Genomic DNA, 18,343 nt, shown 5'->3' with positions numbered 1-18,343 from the left:
GAAAGAGGTTAGATCAGGGCAAAAATACACAAGGCAGGTTTTTTGTGACTTGTTTACTGCTTTTCTAAATATGGAGCTAAAACCCAACAATACCAGGTGTCTTTACTCTCTCGTAAGGATGGGAGTGACAGAAGTCTCTCCCTACTGAACAATCTCAGAATGCGTAAGTTATTGGCACAAGGACATTAATCAAAGTGGCTTAGGCTCTGCCCAGGTGCTGAGTGAAGCAAGAGCCCCAGAGATGATTAGAAAAATGATATAAAATGTATGCATTGTAGGAGAGTGCGTTTTTCTTTCTCCAGAGAAGGACCAATTTCTAAAATTTTTACTACATAGATTTTTTTTTTTGAGGACTAAGCGAAGAGATGAGTTCCTTTATTTCTAGATGAGCAAAGACACGCCTAGGTTTTAAATTCTACCTTGAATACCCTATGACCCTATGTAGAGATTGCTGAGTGGCTCAGAGCAGTAATATCAGTGGTCAGAGTTTTTGGGTATCACACCTACCCTAAAAAGGGTATGATATCTGAAAATATATTTTGTACCAATGAGCATGGCATGAGGGCACACTAGTAGAATTTTAGAAGGAAAATGCACAATAATTGGATTTTTTGTTAGGCACCAATGGGATAGATATCCAGCACATTTTATATAAGATTTTATGTTTGAATTGGAAAATCTGCTATTCTCAAGGGGCAAATTTCCTTCAGGAAGAGAGTCACATGGGTTAAAAGATAGCATACAAGCTCTAGAGAGAATTTCTTCTTGGGATGCAGACTTTTACATGAAATATCTTTGGACTTCTTCCCTACTCTCCTTCATCCGATTAGGCGAGGCTGATTCATTAGGATTTAGAGAGTGTGATGCGGCCGCGTGTAAGGCCACCACCACCTACTCGGAGCTGAGAGGCCAAGCGGACAGGCGCTCCTGTCCACAAGCGAGGTAAGGCCTGTGTCAGCGTGTGACATGGGGCCAGGAGTGCGAATGCCACCGTCACCCCACTCACGCCTGCCCGCTACCAACTGCAGCATTCACAGGCCGGTAGAACAGCACTGCCCTGCTATCGTCTTTTCCTCTCTTTTTTGGGGAGGGAGGTTAGAAAGCACCAGACATAATGTCCTGATGGCTGTATGTGCGTGTAACACAGAGAGAAAGGGAGGAAGGAAAGGAGGGAAGGAGATACTGGAGAAAAAAGGAAAAAATAAATACAGATGCAAAATGACTCATTTACTTCCAGGTAGGCTTTCCCCCCACAATAAATAAAGGCAACCATGATATGACATGGATTGGGAGTGAGGGACCCATACTGGAGGCAAGGACACGGACAGTAAAGCAAGTGCTGTGGTCCAGGGGAGAGAAGACAGAGACCTGAACCCTGGCAGTGGTACTGAAGGTAAGGAGAAGTAGGCAGACTTGAGAGAGATGTAACAGCATTGGCAGGGCATGTAACTAAATCCCTGTGATGCACTGAGGAAGGAGACGTCAAGGACGGCTCCCAGGGTTTTGTCTTGGGCAAATGGGTGGGTGGAATCACTCACTGACTTAGAAACAGGAGTAACAGGAGAAGAGTGAGTTCCATCTGAGTGCTGAGTTACTAAGCCACAGGGATCACATGGTTTCTGCACACAAGCAGCACCTTGGCTTCAAATGCATTTCCCAAAAGAATCCTTGGACACATTTTCAGAGATTTTTAGGACTCATGCCCTCTTACATCTGCTTACAGACGCATTAATCTATGCAGCCTACTTTGGATTGGGGCGGTTGGCATTATGGATTTGTTAATTGCTGATACAATGTACTTTCTCTGCAGGCCATATGTGAAGAGCAGCACTGGCATTCAAGAAATGTTAAATAATAATGTAAATGAGAAAAATTTCCAATCCCAATAATAAAGGGATCCAAGGAACATTGACGCAACTTGCAATCATCGGAGCTGTTTGATTGCCTTGTCACTGTGGGACAGTGACCAAAGTGATGTTAATCTAAATGTCATCTAGAAAGAAGACTAAAAATATTATGGTGAAAATTAAGTACTGCAACCTTAGGAGCTGATTTAAAAATTAGAAGATATAGCGATTTACATCTGTGGATTTGATGATCGCCAAGAGCAACCAGCTGAACATACTCACATTTTCCTTTTCTTTCCCCTCTCTCTTTGCAAAAATGGGTTCAGTTTTAAAGAGCTAGTTCAAACTAATGTTCCTTCAATCAATGGTTCTTAAATGCTGCTACATATAAGGGTTTAAAACCAAGATGCTTAGGTTATGAGATCAGATCAGATCAGATCAGTCGTATCCTAGACTAAATCAGAACCTCTGCTGGTGAGGCTAAGGCATCAACATTTTTTTTAGGCTCTTAAAGTGATTCCAATATGCAGCTAAGTTTGACCACCAAGGTCTTGAATAAGTAGGATCTGAAGACTAAATGCCTTAGAAATACCTGGGGAGGAAATGATTAAAAAGGGTAGATGCCTGGCACCATTGAAGACTTGCTGAACCAAATTATTTGAAGATGGGACCTCATTCTTTCCATTTTAACAAACTCCCCATGTGATTTCTGTGACAACCCCTGCACAAGCTGAACATCAGAGTCAAGCCTTTAGACACAGAATATGTCTGTATAAAAGAAACCAAAATCCAAATAAAAAGGAGAAATTTCATCCCAACACCTGGAAGTTCGATGTTCTGGGTTTTGTTTGCAGGGGGCTGCCCTGTGCACTGTAGGATCTTTAGAAACATCCCAGGCCTCTACCCACTAGATGACAACAGCATCATAAAGCAACCATCAAAATGTCTCCAGACATCGCCAAGTGTCCCTTGGGGAAGAGATCACCCCAAGTCAAGAACCTAAGAGATTCTAGACATGTCAATGGTTCCATTATCTTCCACTCCTTGGAATCATGCACAGTGAAATTGACCAGGTATGTCTACCCTGGATTAGGTGTTCTGGATTCAAGTAGGCATAGTGTTAGGCTTCCCAGGTGGCACAGTGGTAACGAATCTCCCTGCCAATGCAGGAGATGTGGGTTTGATCCCTGGGTCAGGAAGATCCCCTGGAGAAGGAAATGTCAACCCAGTCCAGTAGTCTTGCCTAGGAAATCCCATAGACAGAGGAGTCTTGTGGGTTTCAGTCCATGGGGTTGCAAAAGTGAGAGACATAACTTAGCCACTAACAACAATAACAGGCATAGTCTCTCACAAAGATGCAGCACAGGCTTCCAGAGAAGATGGGATAAACTCAGTCACCAGCACCTGAGTGATCACTAGTGATGTCTAGCACAGCAGGGCTGGGCCCTGCCTCCATGTTTGGGGCTGCTGAATTATTAACAGGTAAAAAAATTAATAAATGGACAAAAAGCTACGTTTTACCTAATCTAAAGTTGGTTGTGAGATGACAACAGGAATGGGATCTATTGTTGAGTTAAATTCAGTTAAAAGGCAATTTGTTTCCATGGGTTATGAGTTCCTTCTTACTGTGAGTCAAAGAAGAGATAACCTGTCCACATGCAAACAGTGTTTATCCTGGTGAGAGAGGTAGAAAAATATTTTCCAGTGTTAATTGGTGCTCAAAGGAACATCTCCTCTAGGTGGCCCTAAGCTCCAGATACCCTCTTTTTCTACAAGGTCAAAATCACCAGGTGGGCCAAGACTGACTGTGGACATCTTCAGGACAAAAATGGAAAATTTTAATTAATTTTTAAATTAATTTCTTTAATTAATTCAGATGGCTGCTACAGTAGGTCACCTGGAAATGTTGAAACTCATATTCAATGGGCTGAATTTGCATCTCAAACCATACAGAGTGCTAATGCTGGGCAGGTAATAAGGCAGAGAAGTTACAAATCCAAGCTCCAAAGATAGAACAACCATGTTTGCTATGTGAACCATGTTCACTGAAGACAGTGATTGAATTTATCTGAGCCTCAAACTCTTCATCTGTTGGGTGACAGAAATAATAATACAGATCTCACAGTGATGCATTAAGGATAAAATGAGATAATATATGTAAATAGCACCTCACACAGTACTTTGCATATAGCAAACACATTAAATGGTGACAAATAGCCTTATTTTAATTACACTTTATTTATGAATTCTAACAATAGTCTCAAGAGGCAGGTCAGGTGGTCTGGTATTCCCATCTCTTTCAGAATTTTCCACAGTGTATTGTGATCCACACAGTCAAAGGCTTTGGCATAGTAAATAAATCAGAAATAGATGTTTTTCTGGAACTCTCTTACTTTTTCCATGATGCAGCGGATGTTGGCAATTTGATCTCTGGTTCCTCTGCCTTTTCTAAAACCAGCTTGAACATCTGGAAGTTCATGGTTCACATATTGCTGAAGCCTGGCTTGGAGAATTTTGAGCATTACTTTACTAGCGTGTGAGATGAGTGCAACTGTGCAGTAGTTTGAGCATTCTTTGGCATTGCCTGTCTTTGGGATTGGAATGAAAACTGACCTTTTCCAGTCCTGTGGCCACTGCTGAGTTTTCCAAATTTGCTGGCATATTGAGTGCAGCACTTTCACAGCATCATCTTTCAGGATTTGGAATAGCTCAGCTGGAATTCCATCACCTCCACTAGCTTTGTTCGTAGTGATGCTTTCTAAGGCCCCCTTGACTTCACCTTCCAGGCTGTCTGGCTTTAGGTGAGTGATCACACCATCATGATTATCTTGGTCGTGAAGATCTTTTTTGTACAGTTCTTCTGGGTATTCTTGCCACCTCTTCTTAATATCTTCTGCTTCTGTTAGGTCCATACCATTTCTGTCCTTTATCGATCCCACCTTTGCATGAAATGTTCCCTTGGTATCTCTAACTTTCTTGAAGAGATCTCTAGCTCCAAAATCACTGCAGATGGTGACTGCAGCCATGAAATTAAAAGACGCTTACTCCATGGAAGGAAAGTTATGACCAACCTAGATAGCATATTAAAAAACAGAGACATTACTTTGCCAACAATAGTCTGTCTAGTCAAGGCTATGGTTTTTCCAGTGGTCATGTATGGATGTGAGAGTTGGACCGTGAAGAAGGCTGAGTGCCGAAGAATTGATGCTTTTGAACTGTGGTGTTGTAGAAGACTCTTTAGAGTCCCTTGGACTGCAAGGAAATCCAATGAGTCCATCCTAAAGGAGATCAGTCCTGGGTGTTTATTGGAAGGACTGATGCTTAAGCTGAAACTCCAATACTTTGGCCACCTCATATGAAGAGTTGACTCATTGGAAAAGACCCTGATGCTGGGAGAGATTGGGGGCAGGAGGAGAAGGGGACGATAGAGGATGAGATGGCTGGATGGCATCACTGACTTGATGGACATGAGTTTGGGTAAACTCCGGGAGTTGATGATGGACAAGGAGGCCTGGCGTGCTGCAATTCATGGGGTTGCAAAGAATCGGACACAACTGAGCAACTGAACTGAACTGAACAATGGTCTATTTAACTTATTATAGCCCATGGAAGATAATTTTAGAGATTGATGGAGTATACAGATGTTATGATTCTATGTGCTCATTTTGCAGATGAGAAAACTGAGGCACCAAAATGAGATATGATCATCTTAGATTTATGCAGAACAGGCTTTAATACTCAGATCTTTAGAATCTACATACAGTGCTGATGTGGTACAAAGAAGAACTTTAGACTCAGAATATCTGGGTTGCCACCTCAATTTTCAGACAGTCAGTTTCATCATCTGCAAAATGGGTATAAAAGCACCTGACCTGAAAATGTTATAGCAAGTGACATGTATGGAGACAGGAATATATTAAAAGCATTTTGTAGACCGCAGAATATCACACTTAAGTACAGATATTTAAGATTATGATTTTTTGTTCCTTAAAAAAATAGCAAATATAGACCCTTATTTGTATAAGCCTCAAAGTACCACTCACAATCTTTCCTGGTGGTTTTTCATGGCACAGGAAACAGGTCAGGCTCCAGGAAGTGCAGCCATTTGCTCTCTGCTCTGCTTCAGTGCTGATCATGCCAAAACCAGCACCTTGGACAGCAGCCAGAGAAGCCTCCTTTTCAGGCACCTTTAATAAGACGCTGCATTTTCTTACCGACTGCAAGCTACTTCTGCCCTGCACTCTGACCCACACAGGGAAACACAAAAACTCCACTGCACGTCTCTCTGTGTACACTTCAAGTTCAGAAGATGGGTGTTCCCATGAAATCAGGGCTTTCTTTGACCTTCACTATTAGACAGGCATACGATGATCTATTGCCTGCTTCATTTTCTGGGAAGTGAAAGTGGCCTTTTCATTTGGTCTGCCTACAGTGAACTGTGTGAATTTTAGGACTTAGAAATTTTCAACTGAGCAAATTCATAGTGAAACATAGAGCACAGCTCCCTGAGAATTTTGTGTCCTTTGGCAATGTCAGGGTCAGAACATCCATTTCAAAACCTCACCATGAAACTTTAAAATGTCAGTGTTAATTTGAGGTGAGATAGGGAAGGTGAATAAGGACATAGTGATAATGCTGGATATAACTGTACATCTACTTCATTTACTTTAAAAGGGAATAAAAGCCACTGATTCGCCATTTTACCAATTCACAAAGAGAACATCTAAAAGACACAGGAAACAAGAGAGGATAAACATAATTTTAGAACTTAAAAGCATTTTCAAGGTGACTTCATCATATAAATGGTTCTATGAGGAGTCATTAATTTGGTGACACACATTACTTTGTGCCTTTATTATAAACAATTATTTGAAAATGGATTACTTTCATGGTATAAATGTAGAACTGAGAGGGTCTGCTGAAAATGATGGACCTACTCTAAAGGTATAAACTCATTTTAAGCCAACCCATTTTATTTGCTCCTTAACCATAATTTCAAAATTACAAATCATGGGTTGCTTATTATGAGTGACTTGTTAAGGTACCTGGCCCCTAACTAGATGCCACCAAAAAAAGCAATCTGACTCATGCTTCTGTTTACATATTGCACGATTAGTTTTTTCCAATATGAACATGCTTTAAGAGTCACTCAATACCCGATTCAAATTCAGTCCTAATACATGATATTTTTGTCCATTGCTAGGGTTTTTTTTTAAGTGCACCTTCAAACAGAGACTTCAGGAATACACAAAGCTTGCTGTTTGCTAAGGTTGAGATTCAGCACAGATGGAGGAGAGGGAAAGGTCACAGACATACCAAAACACAAGCCAATACACACAAAACATCTTACCTTTTAGGCTCTGGATTTGCCTGGGTTTTGGGATTTTTTCTTTTTTTGGATTCCTTTTTGGTATCTTTTTTAGCCTCTGGTTCAGATGGGGAGGGAGTTTTGCTCCCTTCAGGGTCTGTGTTTGGTGGCAGCCCACCAAGGTACGCATGCATTTGTTGACTTTGGAGAGGGGGTGGTCGCATGGAGCATGCACAAAGTATGGCCAGCCATGGGAGAATCAAGAGCACACATACATGCACAAACAAAAGAAAGAAAAAGAAGGATGCATCAAACAGCAACAGCAAATGCATTTGAACTAAAATAATAAGCAAAAAAAAAAAAATGCAAACTTGCATAAGGAAAATCAGAACTGAAAAGAAAATAAGAAATCCAAAACTGTTTCCATGACAAGATGTATAAACCTAACTGTGAATCAAGTGGCAGTCTTACAATATGAAATCCAGACAATGTGTATCATAATTCATGATGATGTTTACCAGGGAGTTTACAAAAACACTTCATTATTTTATAACACTTCCTTATTCAGTAACATATGTAGAATACAGTGTGACAACCCAGAGAATATAATGCAACTTCTCTCTCTCTCTTTAAAGAATTCAGTCCAAGAGGCTGTAACAGATAGTCATCAAAGTGTACATATTTATAAAAAGCAGAATTATGCAGAGATAGTCCCCAGGTATCAGAGTTTTCATGAATATCTTTTATGCAAATGAAAGGTCATGTGCTGGGCTAGCAAACCTGGTAACAATGGGAGGTGATGAAAATCTTGTTGCCTGTTAAATATTCAAACCTACAGTGCTATTGTTACCCAGCTCTAAATGTTGAAGTTGCATCTCATAAAATCTACCAGCACTAGAGAGAGGAAAAGCACAGAACCAACCCCACAGATATTCCAGAGTTGTATAGCTTGCAAAGATGACTGACATGGTCTGATTTAAAAGAAAAAGTTGTCAATTCTGGACTCTCCCATGGAAGAATTTCCCCAGAGCAGTGAGTTTTTTTTACTGCAGGCTGGGTTTCTGAAGCCACCTAGTTTTCCCTGGGTGTGCCTTCCCTGGCTATTGGTCGGGGTTCACGGGGTAATGGAGGCTTCTCTTTATAGTAATGTGAGGCTACACACACTGGGATAGTAAACCACTGGCTATGGCAGTGCAGAAATTTATTCCGGGTCTTCAGAGCCAAATGGTACCATTCTTAAGTTATTTGCTGCTTTTTGCATTATTTAAAACATGGATCTTTTCCTCCAGGAGCTGGGCAATGTCTAAAGAAAGAAAGTACTTAGTATGAAGTTAGAAGAACTGATGTTTTGGTCTTGTCTGTAAAACCTATAAACCGAAGGGGTTGACTACACCATGATCTCTGAAGTTCCTCCCAGCTCTCTGGTTAAACTCAGTGTCATGATTATCTACGTCTCCCAGCATCACCTTGCTTGCTTCAGCCCTTAAGTTTCCTCTGCTGAGCATTTGTACATGCTCCTCCTTTTGCCCAGAACCACTCAACTCCTACTTCAGTACTCGGCCCAAGCATCAGCTCCTCAGGGAGACTCTCCCAGCATCCTGCCACCCCCTCTGAATCATGGTCTTTCATTAAATGCTACCATGGGATTTCATCCCTGTTTCTCAAAGAATCAATTTCTCTGTAACTCTGCCTTTGCTTGATGTCTAGTTTTTGCTCACCATGTACGCTGAAGGTGTATCAGAGACCACTCTAGAAGTCCTGTTTGCCGTTTCTGTCGAGACTCATGAAAGGAGAAGAAATTCAGACCTGTGTGTATGTTCTTTGTGTTTGTGTGGCTGGTGTGTGTGCCCACATGTCTGTACTACTGAGCAAATAGGAGTGGGTAGACTTAGAGATGACCCTAAGAGCAGGACCAGCTGTAAACCACCGCCAGCACCTTAAACATCTTTTTAAAAGGAATACTCCTGGACACATGCCTACCTGTTCCCGTGGACGTGGGATGCACAGAAGGCGAAGCTATAGTGAAGGAGGGTTGGGTCGATCATGGCGCCGTTTTCTGCCCGTTCAAGCAAGTCTCTGAGGTAGCACAGATGTCGGTGACACCCTCGGACTCCGTTTCGGGCGCAGTACTCGTCTAGTACAAACACCTGGCCAGGACTGAACCAGCCCTGATTGGGGAATAAAGGAGAGACCTTCTTTCAAATACAGGTTGGGTTTATTTAGGGGAGAGCTCTACAGTTGGGGGTGACTGGAGAAGGGGGTTAAAAATAGCCAGAGCTAACACCTCCTGATTGCTCATTAAGCCCCACTCACTCTGCCACACGCCATGTGTGCTAGCCAGTTCAGTCCTCACCAAAGCCCTGTGAGGGAGGTGCTGCTCTCCCTGGTGGACGGATGGGAAACCTGAGCTCAGGGAGTACATGGAATTTCCCTAGTGTCCCACAGCTAGTAAGTGATGGAGTGTGGATTAGCAGAGGGCACGATTCCAGAAACAAGAGTCTCACCCACTGCTTTAACACTGAACCATAAACCCTAAGAGCACTGGAGTGGGGCTAGGGCAAAGTGTTGGTTACTGATAAGAGAAAATAATAACATTAATGCCTTAAATTGGTACAGTGCTTTGCCCTTGACAAGAGCTTTTAGTTGAGCCCATGACAACCTTGAGAAGTAGACAGGGCAGGTTTATCTTTATTTCAGATGAGGAAATGAAAATAAGAGCTCACAAATAATACAAAATAGCCAGGACTCAAACCCAGCTCTGTCTTTCTCCATATCTTCTGTATTTTTAATACTCTGGAGCATTAATAAATACTAGGATTGATCTACATTCATGCCAGGACTTCATAAATCCTTTCACTTTGGAAGAAAAAAAATTTTTTTTTTTTTTTAGATTTTAAAATGAAGATAATAACAGAACTTTCCAAAAAGAACAACATGACTTTAAGTTCTCAAGTTGTGAATCATATATGATTCAACTAAACTGAGAGGAGCTTCCTGTGCCCAGGCTGAGGTTTTATATTCTCCCTGGCAGTTATTTGTTTTCTTATTATGTATTTGCATGCTGCAGGACCACGCAAAACTCTGCTCTAAAAAAGAATCGGGCTGGAATCTCTGATGCAGAGCACATAAGGAGGTGCCATGGTGTAGAAACTGCTGCCTCCACCAAGCACTTAAAAAAAAAGATGCCCAGTAAGGCCCAGCGACTTGCCACTCAAAGTAACTCTTGGGACAAGCCTGTAATGAAATCACTTCTTGCAGTCTGAGTACCTTTCTGAAGCCAGAAATAAAAATTGAGGTGGTACTTTGTAAGCTGGGAATTTAGGATGATCTTAAATATAAACCTAATTTTACTTTGAGGGTCTTCTCTGAGTCATCTTTTGAATATACCTCTCCATCCCGGGAGAGAAACGGCAAAAGGAGAAAGTGACTGGGTGGCAGGTAGTGGCCACAGAAGTGCAGAACGGAGGCCCCTGCAACACTCGGATCTTGTGCTAGGGATCCGGGGAATCTTCGATTGACAACATGCAGCTCAGCAATGCATCCGACGAAAGACGGCATCTTTCCTATTTCAAATGATAAGTTACTGCAGAGGGCGGGAGAGTAGTCGAGGCAGTGGGCTGCCCCTATAGGCAACTTCTTTGCCACTCCATCTGCTACCCCAAATGCTAAATCTTAGAAACAACACTGCTGTGAAAGATTAAAATATATTTTCTACGACTCAGATGACACCAAGTCTTTTGTAGATGCCAAAATAGCTGCTTTGAAAAGAGTTGAAGAAATATCAATTAGGAGCTCAGTCGAAGACACAGAAAAATTTATGTATCCCTGCTGGTCGGTCTCCAAAACTGACTGGAAAAAAAGACTGTAATAATGAGAAAATGGAATGTATGGAGGCAGGAGACGAGGTCCTCTTAATGGCTCTTATTTTCTGAAATTGGGGGACGATGATTAATACATACAGGTATACAAATGGGGAAGGAAACTATTTTACACTATTCACAATTAATTTGGGGTTTTGGGGCCTGAATATGACTAACAGGAAGCAAGCTTCAGAATTTCATTTCTGGTTTAATTCTTTAGACGGCATTCACTCCTCAGGGATGAATGTCTTAGCGAAACAGAAAACCAAAGAAAGTACGATTTGAAAAAAGTCTTGAAAATAATACGTCTCAAAAAAATTCCTCAAGAGACTAGGAATTATATATAAAAGGAAACGATTTAAGTTCAGAGGCAAATTCTTACAAGTTTCATGAACACAATTTATAATGACGTGAATAATTACATAATCACAGAAAACACATTTGAGAAAAACTGCCTTGCAATGCAAGGTAAGCCTTTTTTTTTTTTTTTAAAGTCAAAATGATGTATTCCTTTTCAGTTTGGCAAAGTTCAGACTTCTGATAATGTGATTCTAAACCTGAGATAATCAATGAATCTTTTATGAGACAAAGATTAATAAATTATTCCACATGATCCTGCTTCTGTTTTTTGGACTATTTTATCTGTCATTTTTATATTTTGGCTTCTGACAAAGAACAAAAAAAGGAATTTAAAAGAAAAATTGGAACAGACTTAGGAGAAAGCCATATCATTTAAAGAAAAAAACCCAGATTTTCATTATATTTATGTTGCTATCAATAAAATGTTAACCTGAGTTAATTAATATTAACAATATACAGCTATATTCATCTTAGTATGTGGAGTCAGAGATGAGGCTTTTCCTCCGTGTAAAGCCACTGCAGCCTTTCCCCTCACCTTTCCCATCTATAAAGTGGGATCAATAGTCTACCTTTAAAAAATAACAATTTCTGGTTTGCAGAAGAAAATAAATTGAGTCTCTTTTAAATTGCATAGCATAAAGCCCAAAATGTATCTTCAGAAATCCAATAAAGACATAATAGCAGTCCTTTGCATTTAAATGATTTAAATCTAGGCTTAAAACAGGATTTTAAGAAATACCCATGCTCTTGTGGGAGAGTTCGATTTCTAACCATCTTAAGCACCATAAAAAAATTCTCTCAAAGGGTATAAAAAATGTTTGGAATACTATGTAGGGAAAAAAGCCACCCAAACAAACCAACCCAAACCCATTTAGCTTATGTAAGGGGAAGTGAACTTTATTGACAAATCATTTTAATCTTCAAAAATATAAACAAAAAGGACCCATTCATTTCCGAGACAGGAGCACAGGGTCTTATTATCTGGGGTGAGGTGGGAGGGGGATCTTGAAGACTAAGAAACCAAGGAAATTTTTACAAGTTCTCTACAAGTAGGTGCCAAACTCGATTATCCTCTTGAGAATATTTCTCATGTAGCAGCTGAAAAGGGGGACGCTCAGATAGGGAGGCTGAGGAATTGGATCTGTCTCTACTGATAACTTCCTCCCGCTCCGTCTTCTTTCTTTGGTAAGGAAAACTATCTCAACCCAGGAAATCAAGAACGCATTTATAATTGTTAAAGAGGCTCCGTAATGGGGAGAAGAGCTTCTGACACAAAGGTAGAGAAATATTTTATCTTTCAAAACGTTATTGCATTTAAATTGCTGTAGACCAAAGAATATACTTGCCAGGCAAGAATAGGAATCATTAAGTCTGTGATCCAAAGTTAGGCGTTGTACCATCTCAAAGAGGGAAGCGTGGTCAAAGTTACAGGGGTTGGAAGAGATAAATTCATCCATGCCATGTTTTTGAGCTCTATCTGCGTCTGTTCATTTATACATGTAGAGAGAGACACAATTTAGAGAAACATCGCATTTTCTTTGACATTTCAAATTACACAGGAATTCACTAAGCATTACGAATGCTAGCTGTTTTCCCGTCGCCACCCACCAACATCCCCAAGATACTCTTTTTACCTCCCGTTGTCAACTTGCATCACTTACTGGTGAGTTTATTGCATTTCGGCAAAAATATATTGGCATCAACATGTTTATCAAATGATCACAACTCTAGTGCATTTATGTTGTTCTTGAAAAACTAAGCACACGACCGTAACTTCGCCTGTTTCACCAAACACTGAAAGCAGATCGGATCTTTGCTTATAAAAGCCTATTTAGCTTTTCAATTTTTAATAGATTCTGCCATTCCAGTGGTTATGTCTAGAGCAATTTCTCTACAATTACTGGGATCATCTGGAAAAAAAAAGGGTTATGCTGATTCTCAGCCAAGTGACAATATTAGTATCCTCCCCTTTCAAATCCCCATGGCCAATTTGGTTGCACAAAAGATTTGGGTCCCCATCCTCCAAAATTAAAACAAAATAATAACAAAAGATTTCCATTGAAACCTGGAGAATAAGTTCACTGGGAATTTAGTTAGTGATAGCAAAGGACACTGCCTGAGATAGTGCGCTTACTCAGTTAGCAAAGCTTATGCAAGACAAACAAATTTACTCAGCAAGGGCTATGATCTGCCATTTATTGTGAATTAATAGTCTCAATGTATTCACACTTTTCCTTACAGGGTGAAGGCTGTAGGCAAAACCTCCTAAGGGCTAACTAATTAATCTCAATATGTGTAACTAAAATAGTCTATATTCAATCGGCAAAATAACTCAGAGAATTCAACTCAAGTGAGACCAAGCAAATCTCGGAAGAGGAGGGAACGAAGGTCCTAGAAATTAAAAGAATCGGCTCACTCCATCTCATATTTACTCCCTCTCCTGAAATGCTGCAAGGAAAAAGAATCTTAAATCCAGCAAGAGTGTATTCATCTCCTTGCGTGCAACATTCTCCTTGAATACAGGCACCTGCCAGGGACCAGCGATGCTGTCAGGACATGCAGAGAATGGATTTCTGACTTGAGAAGGTGTCTGAATAATATTTTCAAATGTGGCCTTCATCCCAGGCAGCTTTTTTTTCTTCCCTGCTTGGGGGCTGACTGAAAATGGGGGCTATAGTTACAGTGTAATATTAAGGTAATGATTTTCCCTCATATTATTAATTTTGTGTATCATTCCAACCTACATGCATGGTATGTCAGATGTATGCCTTCTTCCTATTAGGTTTTTAAATCTTCAGTCATCTTTCAGAGAGGCAGCAAGTGGTCAGTGTTTGAACAGGATGTGTTGTTTATGCCCAAGACACACGAAAGCAACAGTTTCCAGAAGGCAAGTCGAAGGATGTATGTTTTAATAGGCAATTCGCTCCTTTCGGAGGATAAAACATGAGATTTTGGAAGGGCTATCACATGGGCAGGAATTTTATTAGAGAATCTGCCTCTTTGCTGGGTCAATTGCCTGAGATTTGTCTTCAGGAAAGTGCTTTCAATTTGGAGGTTAGGTGCTTAATCTTTGAGCATTCTTTTGTTTGGTAATGTGGTCTCCAAGCTGTATTTCTCTTTTGACTCAGGATGGCTGGAAAGAGAGGTGGCCAGGAAGTTGGTTCTGGGGAAAAAGCTAGCTGTTTCTGCGGAGTGGGGTGGGGTGTGTGTGTTTCCCATGGCCCAAGGCAAGTGGTTTGAACCCGCTCCAACTTTAGGTGTCTTCCTGCAAGATGACACTCCTGTAACCCAGGTGGTACCACTCCATCGCCTAGGACAAATCTGTTCTTTTAGCCCCATCGTGTCAGTCCCTGGAGAAACTAACAGTGGGCTACACACCCATTGCTTGTCCTGTTTCATCCTCATAAAAAGCCTCACTCAGGCCATGCCTCCCAATTTCTAGCAGATAGATGAGGTGAGTTTCGGCCAGCACCCAGCTACCTGCTCTCAGATCTCCCAGAGGAGGCTGCAGGCTGACCAACTAGTCAGGCCGCTCACCTTGCCAGCTTGGCTCTGCCATTTTACTGCTCTTCAATTATGATGACGCAAACGGTCACTCAGCTAGAGAGAAGAGGACTCTCCTTTCGGCTGTTGAAAATATAGCCCGTGTTTCGAGTCTCTTACTCCTTATCTGTTGAGCCTCTAGAAAACTTGGTGATGAACTATTTTGCTTGGCTGCCAGTTCAGGAAATGGATCTGCAAAGAGAGCTTGGCTCCTCCGTGGAGACCCGGGTACAGACCCACCCTCCCGCCTCCCCCATCCATCATCACAAGACAGCTTCACCACGCTAATTCTTGGCTTAGACTTCAGAGAAAGAACAATTTCATTTTTACTGACAATTTAAAGCAGGCTTTAAAATAGGCTTAAAATCCGCCTGTTTTCCTTTTCTGAAAGTAACCCTATCAACACAGAAATTCCTGTTTCCCTTCTTCCTCCTTTTGTCTCTTGTCAGTTCACATGGTGAATGAGCCTGGGACTGAGGGAGGGGGCCTGGACGCTCCCGTGAGCGCCGGTTTTAAAGAGGTGCGGGATACTGGCGGAGGTGCTGATCCGTCTGAGCCTCAGTTTCCTCACGTGTAAAAGGAGCCAAACTTTCAGTTCCCTTTCTGCTTCACTGTCACTTAATCATTCTTAAGGTCCCTTTCACACCTTCCATGTGCGGGGGATGGAGCTTAATGCAGTGGGAATTTCCAGCAAGTAAACTGAGCAGCCCCTGGATTTTGCTTACATAAAATCATCATTTACTCAGAATTAGGCTCATTATTTCAATGGTTCCAACAGCTCAAGAGTGCTTAACAGGGTGGCTGGCTCCCATGAAATTTCTGAGAGTTTCACGGAGTTCATTCTATTCGGGGTGGGAAGGGGGGTGGGGAAGGAGAATCGGTAGGTGGGGAATGCTATTTTACGGTGTCCATGGAAGGGATGTGATTTTGAAGCTCCATCCAAACATGGATTTTGAAATTTTTGTTCTCTGCTGTGCCCCGGCACCGACAATGGAACCTGGCACACAGCAGGCACTCAAGACGTATGTGTTAAAATAATTTATTAATATCTCATCGAAATACATAAATACATTTGGTCAACAAATATTTTCTATTTCTTGACTTTTGGAAATGTTGACACATTAAATTCAACAGGAACAATTTATCTGAGGTGGGATAGCAGGTGCTTAGATGGCTGGGCTTAGAGGGTCACAAGGACTGGGAGGCCAGCTCTGCTGTTAGCAGATCTGAGACGTGAGGAAGTTGACTAATGTTTTCGAGTTTCATTTTCCTCACGTGTTAAGTTGAGAAAGGTGTTTGAGTCTACCCTCAGAGGTGGTTGTTGACAGGATCTGGTAAGAAGAATCTGTGAAGCACCTAGGTACCTAGCATATACTAAGCGCTCACCTTAGCCATGAGTGGACGAGCAGGCTTCTCACAGCTCTCAAAGTCAGTTGGTCTAATATTCTCAGAGAGCCAAGGCTGTCTCTACTTTGATCACTAATGTTAGTTAGAGGTTGCCTCTTAAACCATATTGTTTCTAGGAAGCTGAGAGTCCTTCCCAAGCTCTCTGCTTTATGCTTCTCCTCTGGCCCTGTATAATTAACTCCTGATCTCTGTCTCTGTGTTTTTCCTGGGTGATGTATTTCTCTGTGGTCAGAACACACACTTAAATTCCCTGATAGATAATATGTTTCTTGAGGGTACGTTCCTGATCTGTTATTTTTCCCTTCCAGCTCCCAGAGGAGCCAGGTCCTTAGGAGGTATTTATTAACTGACTTACTCTGACACCTCCATCCCAGGAAACTTCCCATCGACTTTATTAAGGAGTCACACACATGGGGATTCAGATGGCATCTTGCAAATCCCAAAGTGGGAACATGTGCTCTTAGGGGGGAAAAAAATCTTATAAAAGGAAACAGAATTCTAGGTGCAGGTGTCTTTGGATACCATTCAGATTGTCTGCCTGTGTCTCCATACATGTCTAGGACCATATGCATTACATATGTTGTCTATTTTAAAATAAAACACTGCAGCGGTCCAGCTGTTCTAAATTCTGTTTCAAAGAACTTGTGGGTGCTTCTCAAGCAACACCATCCAGTCATCCTTGCAATGGCCCAGTCTGTTCTTCCACAGTGCTGAACATTAAAAACTAAATGCTCCGTGCAATCCCATTTTGCCCTGTACAAACGATTGGAACAGGCTGATGAGAGAAAAAGAAAACTCCAATGTTGACATTAGCAAGGGGAAAACAGCCCAGAGCAAAAGGGTGAGAAAGTCAATTCCTGGATTCAGGACACCTTGGGATCCATTCCTTTGCCAATGTTTGGCATGTGTCAAGGGAATGCAAATGAATTTAAATACTAGGCTGAGCAAAACAGAATTAGGAGGGGAAAGTAGAAGCTTAAAGCTCTAATGAGGTTTGGATTAGCTCTTGCTTTCAGAGACACATACCAATGTTCTTTTTCATTAGTATGTGTGCGTTTTTTTTTTTTTTTTAAACTTATTTAAGAAATCAAGGATTGACTGAATTTTAAGAATTTACTTCAGTCTTAACCTTTTTCAGACTTGGCTGAATAGTTGCTAACTCTTGCTTGGTTTGCAAGGGCTTCATATGTACTGAAAATGGGCTATGTAATTTCATAGGCTTTGGAGCGAGGGCATAATTCAACACATCTTCCAAACAATGCTACTTGTTTCACTTCTGGGCTTTAACTGTATAAAGATTTTGAAGTCCTCTATAGCATGGGCATAGGAGAATGGCTTCACACTGAACTTAGATGAATAATGGTGCCTAAACTACATTTATAAATTTAAGGAACTATCAGTGGGCATCCATGATAAAGGAAAAGGCTGACAGACGCACAGACTTCAGGAAGGCAGGTATCCTTTCAAGCGGAAACTAACTAAAATCTTTACCCCAAGTTTGCTCGAAAACAATTTTGGTGTGGCATTTAAGGACTATTGTGAAAATCACGGTTCCTGGAATGATATGATTATGTGGACTTTACACTCTCATTTAATCTACTTAAATTTCAAGTGATGTTCATCATTGATCATCCTATCATATATCTGTTCTTTAACCCATCATGAGGTTTGGGTTTACTTCATGTTTGATATTTTCTCCCTCACAATGGGAAAGCACTTATCATATTATTTCATGATCTCTTAATAGCAAGCATATTTGTGTGATCTTGTTTCTGATCAAAAAAAAATTTAGGTAAGTTTGCAGTAAGGTCTACCAAATGGAATTTTCTTGAGGGGAGTGGATAATATAGTTTTTCAATTTTCATGTTATGGAGACGTTATTATCCCAGCAGCTCAGGGAATGAACAGAAAAGGTCAAATCTCTCTTTTTATTTTGTAATATTACATTTTAGAACTTTTTATAGGCTAAAGAAAAAATTCTGCTGTTGAAAATAAACTATGACTAGGTTGCTAATAAA

The 18,343-nt window shown here is 41.0% G+C and overlaps 1 protein-coding gene across 23 annotated transcripts in view; it reads right to left on the bottom strand.

Moving 5' to 3' along the window:
* Window positions 1-18,343, bottom strand: part of CADPS (calcium dependent secretion activator) — a 463,291-nt gene that overhangs the window by 127,055 nt on the left and 317,893 nt on the right. For 12 of the 23 annotated variants that reach the window (XM_044934061.2, XM_025272973.3, XM_025272984.3 and 9 more), the window contains 2 exons: window positions 12,722-12,858; window positions 9,136-9,323 (listed from right to left, as the gene is read on the bottom strand). In XM_044934061.2, coding sequence (XP_044789996.2) covers window positions 9,136-9,323; window positions 12,722-12,858 — 325 coding nt within the window. Of the gene's footprint in view, window positions 1-7,197; window positions 7,357-9,135; window positions 9,324-12,721; window positions 12,859-18,343 lie in introns of all 23 variants that reach the window. The other 11 variants (XM_044934052.2, XM_044934055.2, XM_044934056.2 and 8 more) reach the window with 1 other exon arrangement.

Source organism: Bubalus bubalis, chromosome 21, assembly GCF_019923935.1.
Source record: "Bubalus bubalis isolate 160015118507 breed Murrah chromosome 21, NDDB_SH_1, whole genome shotgun sequence".
In the NCBI taxonomy this organism is placed as follows: Eukaryota; Metazoa; Chordata; class Mammalia; order Artiodactyla; family Bovidae; genus Bubalus; species Bubalus bubalis.
This window is presented reverse-complemented; position numbering and strand designations above follow the sequence as displayed.